Source organism: Polyergus mexicanus, unplaced genomic scaffold, assembly GCF_030449975.1.
Source record: "Polyergus mexicanus isolate NDT 795.1 unplaced genomic scaffold, iyPolMexi1.0 SCAF_27, whole genome shotgun sequence".
Lineage (NCBI taxonomy): Eukaryota > Metazoa > Arthropoda > Insecta > Hymenoptera > Formicidae > Polyergus > Polyergus mexicanus.
Window position 1 is genome coordinate 2,508,145 of NW_027223347.1, and position 17,642 is coordinate 2,525,786.

Sequence of the window (17,642 nt, forward strand, 5' to 3'; positions counted from 1 at the left end):
AAATAAATTTAATATTATAGAGAAGAGACGAAGAAAATGTACAGTTGACGTTATAATGAATGTCACGATGAATAAACGTGAACCTTTATGAAGGTGAAGCTTTTACTTTATTGAATTCCCGAGAATTTTCGTTCTTTGGTACACACTTACTGAAAGAGAGAAAAGTTCCTTTTATTATCACAAAATGCAAAATAGAACAAAAGTCTGTGCAATTTTTCTCCTTCAACAAGTTCCATTGTTTTTTCTTCTTTCCTTCTTTACAGAACAGCCAAGACCGTATTCATACAGCAACGACAAAATATTCCGAGTGCATCTTGTAATTAAAGCGCCGTGATAGAAAAACTATTTACTTCCTAAGAGCATCGGCATCAGTAACGAGTAAGGATAAATTAAACGTGGTATATGACGTACCATAAGTTGCTAATTCAAGCACTGGCAGACGAGAGTCTGCAAAGGCAATTTCGCTTCTCTCTCTCTCTCTCGTATTTCGTAGGTAATTAGAACTACGAATGCAAGAGTGCATATTGCATGCAGAGAGCCGATGTTACAACCAAACTTTCTGCGAAAATTCGACCCAAATGTCACCTGTTTCAATTTCAAGACGAAAAAAAGTCAAGGCTAGTAGCGCATCAAATATATTTCCCGAACGATAATAGTCAGCGTACTGTCAAATGACCCGATTAATTATGATTCTGTACGAGGAATCGTTAAAGGACGGGCAAAGGAAAAAAGAAAGAAAAAGAAAGAAAAAAAAACACGTTACATCGAGGAGAAAAAAAAATGACCACGATGAAGAGCAAGCCGAAATTTGCATGTGCGACTATCTCATTTGCAGCAATTTACAATTTTTTCCCCGATTATCGTCGCCAAAGATCTCACGTAACGGCAGTTAAAGTAATTCTCTCTTCCTGTCGTTTGAGTTATCTCGACGTATAAATAAAAGTAGAAGATGCGCGAAAACGGGATAGAGAAAGAACGATAAAATTTTCCGAAAACATTTTCCGCTTTTGCAGAAAACAACGAAACTTGCTCTCGCTCGACTATTTGGAGTGAAAATTTACACTACGTTTTATTGCTACCATTGCTTTTTATCTCAGCCCAGTGTATCCGCTCTCTAGCAGATCGCGCACATTATGTATTGTACACGTATGTTGTATCGTTTATGATTTTATTACGGCGAATCAAAACAAATGATCGTCCTTTGGGCAATTCTACGATTATTCGATCCATCGTATATAGTAAGTCTCTTCCTTTTTTTCGTTTTTCTCCGTCACATCGTGTCGATATACATATATCAAATATTAAAAAAAAAAAATATATATATATATATAAATATTATAATATTAAAATTATTATAATATTAAAATATGTATATGATATATATAAATATTAAAATATTTTATCCAAAATATATAAATATTAAAATACTTTATTTATCTAAATATATATCATACACTATACATTATATATATACCATCGATAAAAAAATTGTCCTCAAAAATATTACATATTTCTAATTAAGTAGTTTTTAAAAGTGTTTCGATTTAAAAATTAAAATTGTATATATAAGCATTTTCATAGAGCAAAAAATGAACATTTAATATTTTATAAATATAAATCTTTTGTTAATCGTTTAGACCGGTTCTACAATAGTCGTATGTCGTTAATCGTAAGGAAATTGACCAATCACAGTCGATAAAAATAATAATAATAATAATAATAATAATAATAATAAAAAAACCTGTGGTTGGTCAATTTGCTTACGGCTAACGACATACGACTTATTGTATAACCGGCCTTATAGCTTCTCAGTTCGTCGACAAACGAGCCAATTTCGCGGTTTTGCATAGAAAACACGATCCTATCGTCTTCGGCCTCATAGGAACGCTAATGAAGACTAACGACGAGCGTTAAAGTATCGATTCTCTATTCTACGTTGATAACAAATTTATATCGAGCATTACCGGATATACCGAGATCGTAAAACCATCGTAAATGCGCATAGTACACATGATTAAATGCATTATCGTTGCGCATTGTCAAGTATAAAATATTCAATATTCTCGTTCATCTGATTCGGGAAAGTGGTGAGGGGGAGAGGGGGGGGGGTGGAATCAATCGACATTTCGCGTTGTAATTGTTACTTTTTCTTTTGCGATTAAAATTATTCACTATCTCAAAATCTTATTTTCTAAAACATATAGCTTAATGCAATAATTTTATATTTTTTATAATTTTATTATTCTATTTTTTACATTTTTTTTTTATTTTTTATATCGTAAAAAATAAAATTAAATACATCAGAGAGAGAGAGAGAGAGAGAGAGAGATGTATGATATATCGAAAGAGTGGATCTAAAGCTAATGCACAATCGAGCGCAGCTTCGAACGCGTGCTCAGAAAATCTGTATGCAAATCATTTCCTCTGTCTACGCGTGTCACGAGCTCCGTTCATCATAAACGATTGACAGTTAGTGGCGGGGACGACGATTTTCGAATGCAAATGTATTTCGGCCGCGATCGAACGAACGTCAACATCGCTTTCGAGCAGTCATTTCTGACGGACGTTCGCCGGATTTCTAAACTCAGCGATGCAACCGCTAAATCCAGCCAATTAGAACGGATTAGAACGATAATGGTCGCGACATGAATTACTGCCACGTCAGGGACCGAAGGTTCCTAATGTCCCTGTGGCGCCAAAATTATCCCTTCTCCATTAATTCATCGTTGGCGCGCATGAGGATATACTCTCTCTCTCTCTCTTTCCCGGTGTTAATATTAAACTGGGCGCGCGCGCGGTTAATACTTTCAGAAATATATCGATAAAATACCGAGGGGGACAAAGAGATTATAATACAATCCGCGGTGACATTACGCAAACACGCGGCGATTGCCGGTTCGTTTGTTGTAAATTTTCACAGCGACAGGATCAACTGCGCTTAACTGTATAAACTAGACGCGGTGTACCGAGTAGTAAATCGCTAACTCGACGTAAACGCCAAGTTTCAGTTACGCTTTTCTCGCGTTATTATTCGCTTTGGTTATCGTATTACGGATATTTGCGCTCTACAAAATGAGCATGTTTTACGCGCTCATTTTATCATATACCTTCCGATGCGTTTGGAACGAGAGTGCGATTTGTCCGAGCTTTAACGAATCCTTTGTTACATACGCTTACGCGTTACGCTTCATCCAACGCCCGATGAAATGTAACGCTTTCGGTATTTACGGTATGCGAAACGTCTTTGACAATAGCGATTGATCGTAATCGGATATCTAGAAAAAAGAAAAAAAAAACAGGATGGCGAAATATCTGTTACGATCGTATCATTAAGCCAACTTGTGCTAAATTTAACCTGATCAATAAATTGCAGATATAAAAGATCTTTTATATATAAATCCTACTTAATGATGTATGTATCATATGTCAAAATATTGACAAAAATATAAAAATTTCGTAGACTGTTCTGCTATTTCTTCCGATATTATTTATGCAAAACCTGAGCACAATTTTCTTAACGGTTTGAAAATTATTTAAGTTTAAAGTTATGGATTTTTATGAAAAAACGTGTATTGCAGTATTTATTGACAAGGATAAGGAAGAAACATTGCCAATAAAATAAAAATTTTCACATATATTAAGAAAGCTAATAATTATTTGTTCAAATTTCATTTAGATCCACTTATTCATTTAAAAGTTATTTATTAAAAATTGTAGAAAAATCTCTCTCTTTTTCTGCAAATTATTTCTTTGTTTCCTGCAGTTGATTTTAGGGATATTCACGATCAAAAGTTTCTGTCATAAATTAATAAAAAAATATTAATTACAACTATTTTCTTTTACAAAGACGTCAAAAACCGTATTATTTTGTGGTACTTTGATTCATTTTATAATCCGGTTTTATTTATTTAATTTTATAAACGGTATAAATATAAGAAGTATATTCTTCTTTTGATTTTAACAGTTTTTTTCCTACTATTGTAAAACATTCTTAATTATATATTTTTAATCATGAAAAAAAAAATAAATAAATAAATAAACGAGTAAATTTGAAATAAAATAAAAGTGTGAATAATTATCTTTGCTTGTGTGAGGAAAAAGCGAAAAATTTATGTTGGAGATTATATGTTCTGGTAAAGTAAGGTAATTATATTACAAGCTGAAAGAAGAAGAGAAGGATCTCGAGACGCACAACTACCGTTACTGTCTCATTCCACGTAAAGTCACGAAAGTACATTAGACGTCGCAGGTTGAATCAGTCGGGAACCCCCTGCCGTTGGCATCAGTGATTTTCCTCCACCAGGGATATCTCGAAAACCTGAGAATTGTCGCGGTGACATTCAGAGTAGAAAGAAAAGGAGACAAGAAAGAAGAGACAAACGGACGCAGGTAAAGCTACGAGAGAATGGAAAGGAGAAAAAAAAAAGATAAATATATGCTACAACATTCGAAGCTTCCAACTGAATTTTCGACAATCGGATCTTCTCTCTTTTCTCGCTGTCTGCGCTTCATGCTTCGAAAACTTACGCTGCGCGAAAACTTGCCGCGAGCTTGCTTAGTCGATTTTGAGTTTCTTCGCGTACAGGTGTCTCGCCGTTAAAAAATCCCTTGTTCCTTGTTTTTTCTTTCGACAAGTTTTCGCCCGAGTACTTTGTTTCCTCGCAAGCTTGCTCGCTCGTCGTCGCGTCATTCGAGACATCGGACGACTAAACTCGCTGTAATTGAAAGAGATAGCGCGCGATCTATCTTCCTCGTGGGGAAAAAAAAAAAAAAAAAATAATAAAAAAAATCAATCTTAACCACCCCGAGAAGAGTGTGCGTTTCCCCGAGACACAGTGAAAACCCAACTTATAAATCATTCACACGCCCGTAACGTTTCTCCGCTTCGTAAGTAGGTAAATTCCATTACCGACGCCGGGCCCCGAGTCGGTTGGCCGTGCATCTCGTAAACTTTTCCCGCGTATAAAATTTGACGGATGCTATTTTTTTCTTCCCCCTCCCGTCCCGCGTTACCCCCTAGCATGCGCTGGGGGTAAAGTTCCTTCGTACGCTGCTCGTCGAAAAACATATTTATCGCGAATACGGTCGGTCACGTATCTTCGCGAATATTTCGCAAGTATTTCGAGCACAAGATCGATACAAGATCGTGCTTTGAAAAATTTTATTTCTGTTGCACGAGGTCAGAAAAATAAAATATATATATATATATCTTTTTTTTTTATCCTACGAAACGATAACGTCACCGTAGATACGCGCTATCGATACTTCGTTTATCTCGGGTGATTACAGGGAATTTAAAAGGCGAGAACGACACCGGGACGTGCCCGTTTATGCCGTCCGTGAAAAGTCGCGGAACGACTGACTTGAGAACGATTGACATGAAAATAGACACAACCGCACACCCATGGGGCCTCGCAACGACTCGATACAGCCCTGCGGTCGAGAAGTCTGTCGTCTGCAACAGTGTTTCTCAAAGCGCCAAGTATCAACTTAGTATCCCGTGTGAAAAAGTCGCATACTCGACACGCGTTTAACACTGAGCATCATCGCCTGAGAGATTTTAATTTAACTCTAATAAAATTATAATATATTGCATGCTGTATATAAACGGTTACTTTGAAAAGATGAGATTAAATCCGACTTTAGAGGTAAGAGTTGTTTTTAGCATTACATGTAAGAATGAAGCAGCGTTCCATATAGCGGAGCAGTGGACTAAAAATAATGTAAAATAATTGACGTAATTTTTAATTTGATATTCATATATACGACAGCGAAGAAAATCTATTTTAAACGAATAAAATAATTATTATTTTTTTTTTTTTTAAATAAAAAGCATTAATATTAAAATATTAAGATTGCAAAATTAATATAAAAATGAATTAATATCATAAATATCATTAATATAATAAATAATATAAAATGAAATTAGAAGAATATAAATAATATAAAATATTAAGATTGCAAGTAATAATATCAAGATTCGCGTGATTTTGTAATTCCGATCGAAATTGCTGGGTCGCGTGAAAAATCAACGCGATCGTGTGTCTCCAGCTGTAATTACAAACCCCGGGGAGAATGAAACATTTCACGTGTCATAATGCCCGGCATTAATTTCACAATCCCACGATGTCAAGAGCAAAGCGCCGGTCCTCGGAGGACGAGTATTTAAGCCACTCGTGGCGTACATGCGAAAAGTTAAAGGTACAGCTCCATTTACGAATGTTTCGCGACGAGGTTTTTACGGCGAGGGAGCATTGCGTATGTACGTGTTTTCGTGCCCAGATTAAATACAATACATCCACGCTGAGAGCGTCGTTAATGAAAAGCTGCGCACAGCTGTAAGCCGCTGTCGACAGTTGGCTCGCGCAATTTTTTTACTCGCGAACGAACGTATATAAAGTTGAAAGCAATATAGCGAAGTCTATAATTTCTCAAGTCTACTTTGAAACGAATGAAAATTGTATTCAGAGCGAATTTTACGGCTGTACCGACGTCACAATATGGTTAGATCTAATTTTGTGATTAATTAAATTTTTTCTCTCTCTCTCTCTTTCTTCCTCTGTCTCAATATGTCATGGAGAAAATGAGATTCTGATTTACAAAAGAGAATAAGGAATCGCGACGGAATGAACTTAACGTAAACGCATTCTTGTGTCCCTCCCCCGATACTTTCTATAATTTGTGAGAGAGAGAGAGCCTTCGCTTTAGCAATCCGTTGAGAACCACTGTCTTACACACGCTGCACCTACAACAAACGGCCGGCGACCCCAGGCGCTCTTTGTCCTCTCGACTCCTTTCCACCCCTCTCTCTGGTCGTTCAGCCTCTCTTTTCCGCCTTTGTCCCGTGTCTCATTCTCGCTATTCCTTCCAAGCATCGCGCGCCAGTATCTTGGGGACTCGTTGAACGGGGAACCGGGCCGAGATTGCCGAGACAAAAAAATGCATTCAGATCGGACTGTTTCGATATGGAAAAAAGAAAAAGGACAATTCGTTTCCGCGACTCTTTTAACGAGGAAAAACCACGAGAGAGCGATCGATTATCTATGTATTTTATTTTTTTTCTATCGTTATCGCGCTCGACATTCACAAATAGTCGATTCTCCTACTGCGATTGATTATTCTTTTCTTGCTGATAAAGAATTAAATAACGGTGAGAGTTCGATAATGCAAATATTTCGTTCTTTCGACTTAAACAGAATGTCTATCCAAAGCTTGTAAAAAAATTCCCCGAGAATAGCCTGATTTTTCAGATAATTTTTTCAAAATTCCAGGTAAAATTAAAGAATTTTTAGATTTTTTTTTTTTTTTTAATGCGTTTTCTAATACTTTTCACTCGTATAAAGAAAAAATAAATCACTTAAATTTTAAATATTAAATTTAAAAATGTATCGAAAAGAACTGAATGATTTTTGTAAGATTTTCTATCATCAATTGAAAGAATTACGATAAAAAATACAGAGTATTGTGTATATTTCTTGCTATGACAATGAACATATAATCAAAAAGATATATATTTATAATATATTTAAAACATATCATTCACACAATCATCGGTCAATCAGATTGTCGATGCTTGCATTATATAAGAATAAAATGATCAAAGAGAAAATTTTTGAAAAAAAAAAAAAAATTCCCCGAATTCCCAAATAAAATTCCATAAGAATTGCCTGATTTTTCAAGTTAAAAACGAAATGTCTGAGAATTCCAAGTTCTCTTTTTCCAGAAAGACACTCTGTTAAATGAGACGAAATACATATTTCAAAGCGCAAACATGAGCCGAAAAGGAACGATATTTTAAATCCACAATACGTATAGAAACATAAATACAGAAATCTGCTATAGGCGAAGAAGAAACCTACCCAAGAAAATTAATTCGCGCACGATGGTAAAGATAGTTAATAATAACAAACGCAGATGCTTTATACAGTCGACGTAGTTGATCAACTGTTAGAGAGCTTAATTGAATTTTCCAACGTTTGGTGATTTTAGTTAACTATCCTCGATACGCTGGAATACCAAGCGCGAACAAGATCGGAAATGTCGATTTATGTTACGTGCACCCGTTAGCTCTATTTCGGATCGAGAAATCGTCGATGATTCGAGCGCGAGACGTGACTAACCCACCTTGCGCTCTTTCATCGCCGTGAGGCACGCAGGAAACGAAACCTATTAAATTCGCAGAATATTCCGCGGAACAATCGTGGATCTCGGTCCCGAGAGCTCTCACCCGGCTCGCTCTCCGGCCCGTCCTTCCGACTACGATCAATCAATTAAATCAGCATATTCGCGCATTAAATCCACGCTCGAGTCCTGCGAGAAATCTTAAGCCGCTAATCTGCGGACGTTATTAATTGGGAGAACGGTGCAACTTAGCAGTTGTCCCAGTCGCCAAAGGAAGGATTTCGCGGCGCTCGAATCTTCCATTGTCATAAGCGATCCGTGAATAGACACCGCGAAACTTCAAGCTCGCCGATTGACGTCGCGTCGCGTCGAAATTAATTTGGCGTAGTAATAATTTCCTGACTGAGATACGTAGATAAAATCCGTTCGACTTTATTGCTGAATGTTACGCGCGCGATGAGTTACATAAATTCATACTCTAATGAATAGTGTATGAAATTAAATATGATAAATGAATAAATAAATAATGAAAATAGATAAATAAAGAACGTTACTCACAAAATAAACGGTATAATTAATATAGATGATTTTTCTCAATGTTTCATTCCGATATGATACACAGGATGTCGAAATCAAGATAACTTAATTACACAATCAACGTCTGACCGCGATAAATCGTTTCGTGATTTCAATTACTTACTCGGAAACAAAGACGACAGATATATATGAATATACCCATTCACGACACGCGAATCCATCTTCGCGAGAATCTACGCGCGACATAATTTTCCAAGTCAGCCTGAACTTCTAACCGCGTGATCTCTACGTTTCCGAGATTCACGTAGAGTAAGCGACTTTGGGACGCCCTAAAATATGACCAAGCCCGTGAAATTTGGTCGAAAAGTACGCGGCCCCGCTCTTTCCCTCTCCCTTTCTCTCTCTCTCTCTCTCTCTCTCAACGTCCTGTCCTTTTTCCGGCCGTCCGCTCGGCGACTATGGCCAACATAATTCTAGAATCGACCAAGCGTTTCCCCGATGTTTGCATAATCCCCACTGGATTGTACACTTGTTTACGTCTCACTCTATCTCTCTCACATACCGACATTTACGATCTCCAACCGGTTCGAAGTCAAGTAAGAACAGTGCGTGATCTTGTGCAAATGTTGATACTCTTGCCATAATGCCGTGCACATATTTGTCTTAAAAATAATAATATAAAATATATATATATATAAACTAATAAAAAAATAAAAAACTTTTTATTTCGTATATAATTTTTCATAACGTTTAATAATTTTTATAAATTTATAAACACATACTCTTTTCTCTTTGCGATATCCATTATCTTTATTCATGCCAATGTGAAAAGAGCAAAAATGCGTACATGTGGTCTGTTATTTTTTTTTCCAATGGGAATAAAAAAAAACCGTCTTTTATCATTTCAAAGGTTGTGCTATTATCTTATACTGACGTTACATTTAATTATTGTATAATTATGATATTCTAAATGGGCCAACATTAATATTAGTATAATAACAATATTATAGTAATAGAGAAATATATATGGATATTTTTGAATAAAAAAAACATTGTGCTTTCGAGCTCGGAGGACAAGAAAAAGAATTCGGCTTTCAAGGAGAAAGTACAAAACTACCCGACAGTATTCAAGATCACGCCATCAAAGCTGGTCGAAGGCCTCTCGGGCCGAATCCTCGTACGAAACGGTACTGATTGGCTGAATGAAGACGTTCTTCGGATGGATCTCGTGTCAATTAATATCAATAAAAGTAACACCGATTCTCCGCACCGATACATATACGCGCACATACACGCAGACGGGATCGCGCGTGGTTATTCATTGAGCGAATATGATCTCGCATGTATGACTTTTAATTCACCCGTCGAACATAATAAATACGAAATCGATGGTTTTTCGAGAGTAAAGCGAGAAGTACGACAGCCTGCTGAACTCTCGATCGATGAAGATAAAATAAGGACAATTGACTATAATCGTATAAGCGACCCGAACAATTTTAGCGACATTGATCTACCTGATAGCTTCTCTGTTCCGGACATTAATTTTACAGTTCGATATTACGATAAATGCAAGCAGTTACGATCTATTCTAATACATTCTCTCTACGCACCGTTATCGCAGAAAATTACAGGCAAAATATACGCCTACATGGACGATATACAGGGTGTCTCAGTCCCAGTTTCACGAAATCAATCCTCGATTAATGTCTGCGATAATGCTTGAATTGATTTTTCTTTGACGAAAATTGTTCTTAAATTGATTTAAACTTTAAAGCGAAGCTTCATCTAAATTAAAACTTTAACAGAGATTTGCACGGGAAAGAATTAATCGCAAAGATACTTAATGTTGAAAAATGAGAAAACTTGCCTTGACAAATATCCTCCCCCATTATATTTGCGAAATGAAGAAGTATCGACTATACATCGCGCAAAGATTTCGCGTATGAAAAATGATCTGGGAGACCCCGTATACGCTTTATATTTTCCGGTAGGATGCTACCGCGAAACGCCAAGTCACGCATATGAAGACAAAGACAACCGGAATACCTTTCAAGGATTACGATGCGGATACAGCCGCAGCTACGGAGGTAATAAAACCGCGAACACACAGGGTACGTGAGACCCGGGGCACCGAGAATCCTTCTTCTTCGTTACTCTTTGCTACAGCGACTCCAACGTGCGACTCGAAATCGTTTACGATGCTTTACAGCAATTCCGACTGGGAGAAAGGTCGTTTCCCTCCCCTTTACGATCTCTGGCACATTGTAACTTTTATCCAATTATCAATTTTGCCAATCGGCCCCCGCCAAAATTTCCACCCGTCAGATACGCTCGCGACGATCCCAAATCGCTGCGACTCTCACACAATAATCGCGATACGGAAGAGATCGATAATGTGTCCGCAATTCTCTCATTTCTTCGATCGTTCCATTATGCGCGGGCCTCGTGACCCCACCGACCCTCTTTTAACCCTTTGTGTCCAAGAGAGAATGAGATTCCGCCAAGTTTTCACGGAAAGAGACGTAACATTTACCAACCGTAATGTTCAACATTTCCTACTAAAAACCCTTTAAAAATGCAATTTTTAATATCTTTAGAAAGCAATTCTTTATTCTTTTCGTGCAGCACGATATCTTTCATACATTATTTGCGCGATACGACTTTCATGTAGAAGGGAAGGGACGTGAAAGGATATATTTCAGGATATTACAGCCAACAGGAACGGTCACCGTGTTATTAGTCATACGACTCTGTTCAACAAGACCCGTCAGAGAGATACTGAAATATCACGCACGTGGCATTTTCCTAAAGCTGATTTTATTACAAGTGTTTTTACAAATATTGACAAATCCTTCGATAATTTATACGCGATGTACAATTAGCTTTAAAAATCTCGCACATTTTTTTTCGCGATATTACGAAAAAGAATTCTCCGACGAAAATGTATGTAAATTTGCACAAGACTCAAGATAAGACGATATTCGAAAAAAATATTGTATCGATATCAAAAATTTTTCACAGAAACTTAAATCTTGTCTTGAGTGAATTTTGGTAGCAAAGATCTCGTCTCGTATTGCCTCGTCTCGATTTTATTACTATAAAATAATATTCAACAAATATTATTTATTAATATAAATCTTTATACAATATTTATATAATAATTTATGATAATTATTACTATTGTGTCTGTCTATTTATGTTATAAATAATTGTAAAATTTCATATTGTTTATTGTATTAATTGTTTCTAAATTTATTAACATAAATATTTTTATTTATCAAATGAAATTGTTTACGTTGTCTGCATAATATAATAAATTTTTCTCATCTAATTTACATACAACATATATATATATTTTAGCTTTTTTAAAAACCAATAATCTTGACAATCTTAATCTTGGTATTATCTTGATAATTAAAAATAAATACTTAATTAAAAATCTTGTCTTGATCTTGTCTCGAATTTCGACGCAACACAAGACAATATCAAGACTAGTCTTGATATCTCGAGCAATCCTAGATATGTGCCCGTTTACATATATTATCTGTTAATTATATCGCAAAATATATTGAGCTTTGATCATCTTCGTCAAACTCGCAGAGTTCGTTAGTTGACGGGAACATGTTACATCGCGTTGTCATTCATCGGGTTTACTGCATCAATATGCCACGCTCTGTCGGCAAACATCGCGAACATTAGGCGTGTCAAGCTAAACTAATTCCGCGTTCGAGAATTTCAACGAGGAAAGACGACACACCTACAGCCGAGTAACTTCCTTTCTTCGCTTCCCCTCGCGATTCGCGCCACGATAAGCCGCGTCATCTAATACGGCGGTAAACCATCTCGTTAAATCAAGAGAAACATCGAGAGCGTATCCCGAGAGGAACCCTCTTTTGTGTGTGTGTGTGTGTGTGTATGTAATCTCTTTGTGCTCGTTTCCTACTTACGGGTAAACAAACGGGTGAGTCAATTTCATCCCAATCTGCTCTCATTCATCGATCTTTTGATCAAATTTATCAATGGACTCGTTTAACTTTCCGATGTGTAAAAGAGACTTTCTTTGCAACTCTATTTTTATCTGAGCTATTATACTTTTGGCTAAATCTAAAAATTAAATTCTGAGATTCTGTTTGCAAATTACATCCTTTCTGTTTTAAACAATCTTTGGAGGACCACGGGTGAAAATTCTGCAATATCTAAATTAATTTCAAAATTTATTTATATTTTTTATTTTAGTTTCGCAACCCTTGGTTATGAGAGCGTGCAACCCGGGGTTTAAAAAAAAAAAAAAAAAAAAAAAAAGCGTATAACGCTTCAGTTATAAAAATGCAATACTTTATAAATGATAACAAATTATGTACAAAAAAACGGAAGTTTGTAAAAACGATATATTTCTATAAATTTTTATACATAAAAATATCGTATAATTAAATTCTGTAAAAAAAAAACTCTTTTAATTATTTAATTACAAAAGGGGAATATATATCGTGCAGAAGAATTTTTTATTCGCGATATAAAACAATTCCTTTGCTTGATATCATGTTGGAAACGAGTTTATCGTGATTTAAATTAAATGCAAAATATGTAATTTCTAAAGATCCGATACCCGTGATAATTAAATTTTATATCTCTGTGAAGAATTTACGATTACACGATTCACGAGTATTTATAATTGCCCCCCCCCTTTTTTTTTTTAATCAAAAAGCGATATGAATAAGTCAATTTTTGTTTCCCCCTCAATTCACGATACAAACAGATTAACGATCCTGATTGCGGGACCGAAATTAGTAACTGCCGTTTGACGTTCATCGATCGTTCCTTTGGGATCGTGACGGGAAAATTTTTCGTAAACCTACATTTTTCCGGCATCACGTGCGACCGAAACAACGTTATTCGCTCGAATGCGTCTTCTTTTAGCGCAAATCGCCTGGCGAGCACAATTCCTTTTTTTTTTCTCTGAAACTTTTTATCTAGCTTGCATCCTAACAAGACTTGATTTTTCTAGCAATTTTCCTATTTCTCTGCTCCCGTGCACGTCATTTACAAGATGCGAGTCGCGCATCTTGATTAACAAAATTCCAATGCGATTCAAACGAAAAATTTAGAAATAAAGCAAAGTTATCGTAGTTGTAACGATTTAATGAAATTTGCTATATTACAGTAAATTATTTTAAATATATGTGGTGTTTTATTCGTGGGGAAAAACATCTGGGTTAAACGTTAACCTCGCATAAGATTACGTAAGCATTGCGAAGAGTCATTAACCGTACCCGGAAGTTTGTAGCTATTGCGATCGATTATCGTTCAAAAATATAAGTCACAACAATTGTTATTCGATGTAAGAAAATTTTGCTGCACCAGACAACATCCTTACGAAATTTAGATCAATTAATTTCAACGAAGCTCTTAAAAATCACTTGAATTTTTTAAATAACGGAAGTACAAATTCTCGAGTCTGTGCTTTCTCGAGAGAACAATATCATTATATTCCTAAATAGAATAAATAAATTAAAATTTAGATTTGTCAAATTAAATATTAAGCTAGATGAAATATAATAATAAAACCAAGTTCAACCAAATTGCAAAATTAAAAAGAAAATTTATTATCCACGTAATATGATCCCCGACAATATTAGATCCTGTATTTTTTTAGGTTGCTTAAAGATATTTTTGAATTGGTCGAAATAATATTCCATCTATATAATTATTTAATCCTACAAGAAATTATTCCATATTTGTACGCTTGATTGAAATTTAAAACTTGCACGGATTTAGCTATAAATATCGTATAGCCAAGTGAAACAAATTTCAATTAGTTGTTGATTTTATTAATCTAATTGAATTCCAGCTAAATTTCCGGTTGATTCGCGTTTCTTTCATTTCACCATCATTTGTTGTTTAATATTTTTATTTAGGATGTCTACTCAAATTATATAAAAAGATTCTGTGACAATTTTCTGATTTTCTGAGTTTTTGTTCTAAATTCCAGATAAAGAGAATACTTTAACAAATTTTTGATTCAATTTCCTAAAATAAGTTTTTTCATTACACGCGTTTTCTAATGCTTTTCATTCGTATAAGGGGAAAACACAAAGTCACAAATTTCGAATGCTAGATTTACAAATGTAAAAAATACCGAATAGCTTTTGTTGAGATAAAAATTTTTAACTTGCATAACATTTTCATTTTTTATCGTTAAAAATTAAAATAAAACATATGAACTTATATTCCATATTTTGTTAAGACATTCGACATATAAACAGATATACATATATATATATATATATATATATATATATATATATATATATATATTTATAATATATTGAACAAATAATTCACAATAATTCACAAGAGCAAAATTATAAAAGATAGAATTTTTTTACAAAATTTCGAGTCCCGATAAAATTCCATGAGAAATCCCTGATTTTTCCAGATACAAAAAAAAAAAAAAAAAAAAAAGCCCTGAGAATTCTATGTCTCTCTAGGAAGTAAACATTCTCGACATTTTTATTTATCCGTTTACGTCGAACAGCCGAGATTGCTATTGCGTTTACAAATGTCGAAGCTGACATGACGCTTCGTTGTGTGTACGATGGGCGTTCATGGGCGCCCGTTATACGACGCTCATTCTCACGGGAGCGTGGTAGATGAGCACCTTTAGTACCTTCGTAGAATATTGTACATTTTATCTCTCCTCCGTCTCGGATATCGCCGGTCTAACGACAAGAAGAGCATGACCGCAAGCTCGCGACGACGCGTAGCTTCGTTTCAACGAATTGCGGCGGTTCGTGAATAAGTCCCAGCGTAAGGCTCCGCTTTGAGAAACATCTCCCCCCCCCCCTGCCCCCATCTCTTTATGCGCGCGACTCGTCCTTCGAGGCACTAACACGCGCTCGCGCGACTCTCCCGCGCATGCGCGGTGAGCACGGATTTGAAACACGGACGGGGCACACATCGAAGCGTCTTGTAACGAATAACCTCGAGAAAGATATGCCTCACTCACCAAGAGTTCCGCAGAGTAGCAATTCGCAGGCGACGAAGGCAGGTAGCAGCGCGAGAAAGGGCCGCGGTCTCGCCCCGGATCGCGCCACCATACGTTTACCCATCATCGTCGGCGATGTTCTCTCCTCGTCTTCGTTCACCTTCCCTTCCAAGAATCTCGCTTCGAGAAATCTCTCCAGGCTGTCTATTGTCCTCTTCTTCGCGCCGGTGTCCTTCTTATCGTCGGTTTCAACGGTCACTATACACCACATGCACACGCGCCTCTCATCGCGCTGTTCCTTCTCTCTCTCTCTCCCCCCTTTTCTCCCTTCGCGAAAATCAAGCGGAAACGAAACCAAAAGCACACTCGGGGTTACACTCGCGCGTATATTCACGCGAGACGCCGCGAACTCGCGTTCCGCGCGAAACTCGATTGTCAAGTATGTCGAAGAAGACCCACGCCGTTCAAACGCGCCTACCCGACTGAAGCCAGCTACGGGAACGCGTTCGTTCGGTTCGTTTCCCTTCCCGCCCGCCCGCCTGCGAATCCTCCCCCACCGCCCGTGCGACACTACCCCCACTCGCTCGGCCTCGCTCTATCCTCTACCCTCTCCCAGCTGCATTCAAACAGAGCTCTCCCCCACTATAGTCGGTGCTACTTGTTGATCCTCGCCCAGAAACGCGCGACCGTGCCCGTTTCCCCTCTGAATGTCGATCTAGAAAAGAAACGCGCAGTGCGATATTATTATTATTTTTTTTTTCAGGCACTCGAATTTATTACTCGAATTTATTTATTAAATCTATTATGTACATGGTGACACTTTCTTATCTAAATGAATCTCGTGATAATTAATTCTTTGTAAGAATTTGTATTTTCTTGAAAGTTTCGAGTAGAATATCGTAGATATAAGACATAAAATATCTCGTATTGCTTTTCGACAATTTTATCTTCAGTTTTGCATGTAGAATAATAACAAAAGTCAATTTATCCACTTTGTGGCAAAATAGCTGAAATAAAGAATGATTGAACGAAATAAAGATTGATTAAACAAAAATCAATAAATGCAAATAAATGCAAATATATAATTTATTTATATTTATTTATTAATTTATATTTTGTATAATTTTAGAAAAATGGGATTGATCCTCCCCCCCCCACGCCCCCCTTAGAGAATTTAACAACAGTAATCTGTAAATTTTTTTCCACACACGCAAAAAGAAACATTTTAAATTTAAAACACAAAAGATATTATCATTATTTTTAATAGCTTAAAAAGAAAAACGTTACGCATTTTACAGCACAACGTGAGCGTTTTCATATATTTTTATATATGTGACTTGAAAATATTTTGCACAAGAATAATCCATTTTCATATAATTCCGAACTGCATGCGCAAAATATAAATCATGCATTATTGCACTTTAATAATTACACGAGTATATTACATGCATTATCTCTACGCATTGAAAATGAGAATAAAACACACACACACACACACACACACACACACACACACACACGCACGCACGCACACACGCATCTCTCGTATTCTACATATCGCTTGCAATTAAAATCCTCGTTCGCAATTTGTTAACGCGTAATTATTCTAATAACAAAACATGAAAAATATATCGCAGCAGCGTACAAACATTACACGGACGCATCATGGTATACATATAAATACGCACTCTTGTGCGATAAAACTCGGATTGTTTCATACGTTAACTCGTAACAAAAATATAAGTATTATCCCTTGATAAATAAAAATTTTTAAGAATAACCAATGAAATAATTTTTCAAGAGACTGATTAAACGCGCATGTCATTTCTGTCAATTATAAAAATCATCATCTCATATATATGTATATATACACAATATATGCATGCGCGCGAAAGAGAGGGAGAGAGAGGGAGAGAGAGAGAGAGAGAGAGAGAGAGAGAGAATCACAGCACGTCGAAAAAAACATTATATATCTCTGATCAATTGAACTCGATTAAAT

At 36.2% G+C, this 17,642-nt stretch overlaps 1 protein-coding gene across 3 annotated transcripts in view; it reads right to left on the minus strand.

The window, feature by feature from the left end:
* Window positions 1–16,153, minus strand: part of Shg (E-cadherin shotgun) — a 134,610-nt gene extending 118,457 nt beyond the window's left edge. For 2 of the 3 annotated variants that reach the window (XM_070314379.1, XM_070314378.1), the window contains exon 1: window positions 15,665–16,153. In XM_070314379.1, coding sequence (XP_070170480.1) covers window positions 15,665–15,914 — 250 coding nt within the window. In that variant the 5' untranslated portion in view covers window positions 15,915–16,153. The remainder of the gene's footprint in view (window positions 1–15,664) is intronic. The other variant, XM_070314380.1, reaches the window with a different exon arrangement.
* Between the last annotated feature and the right edge of the window lie 1,489 nt (window positions 16,154–17,642).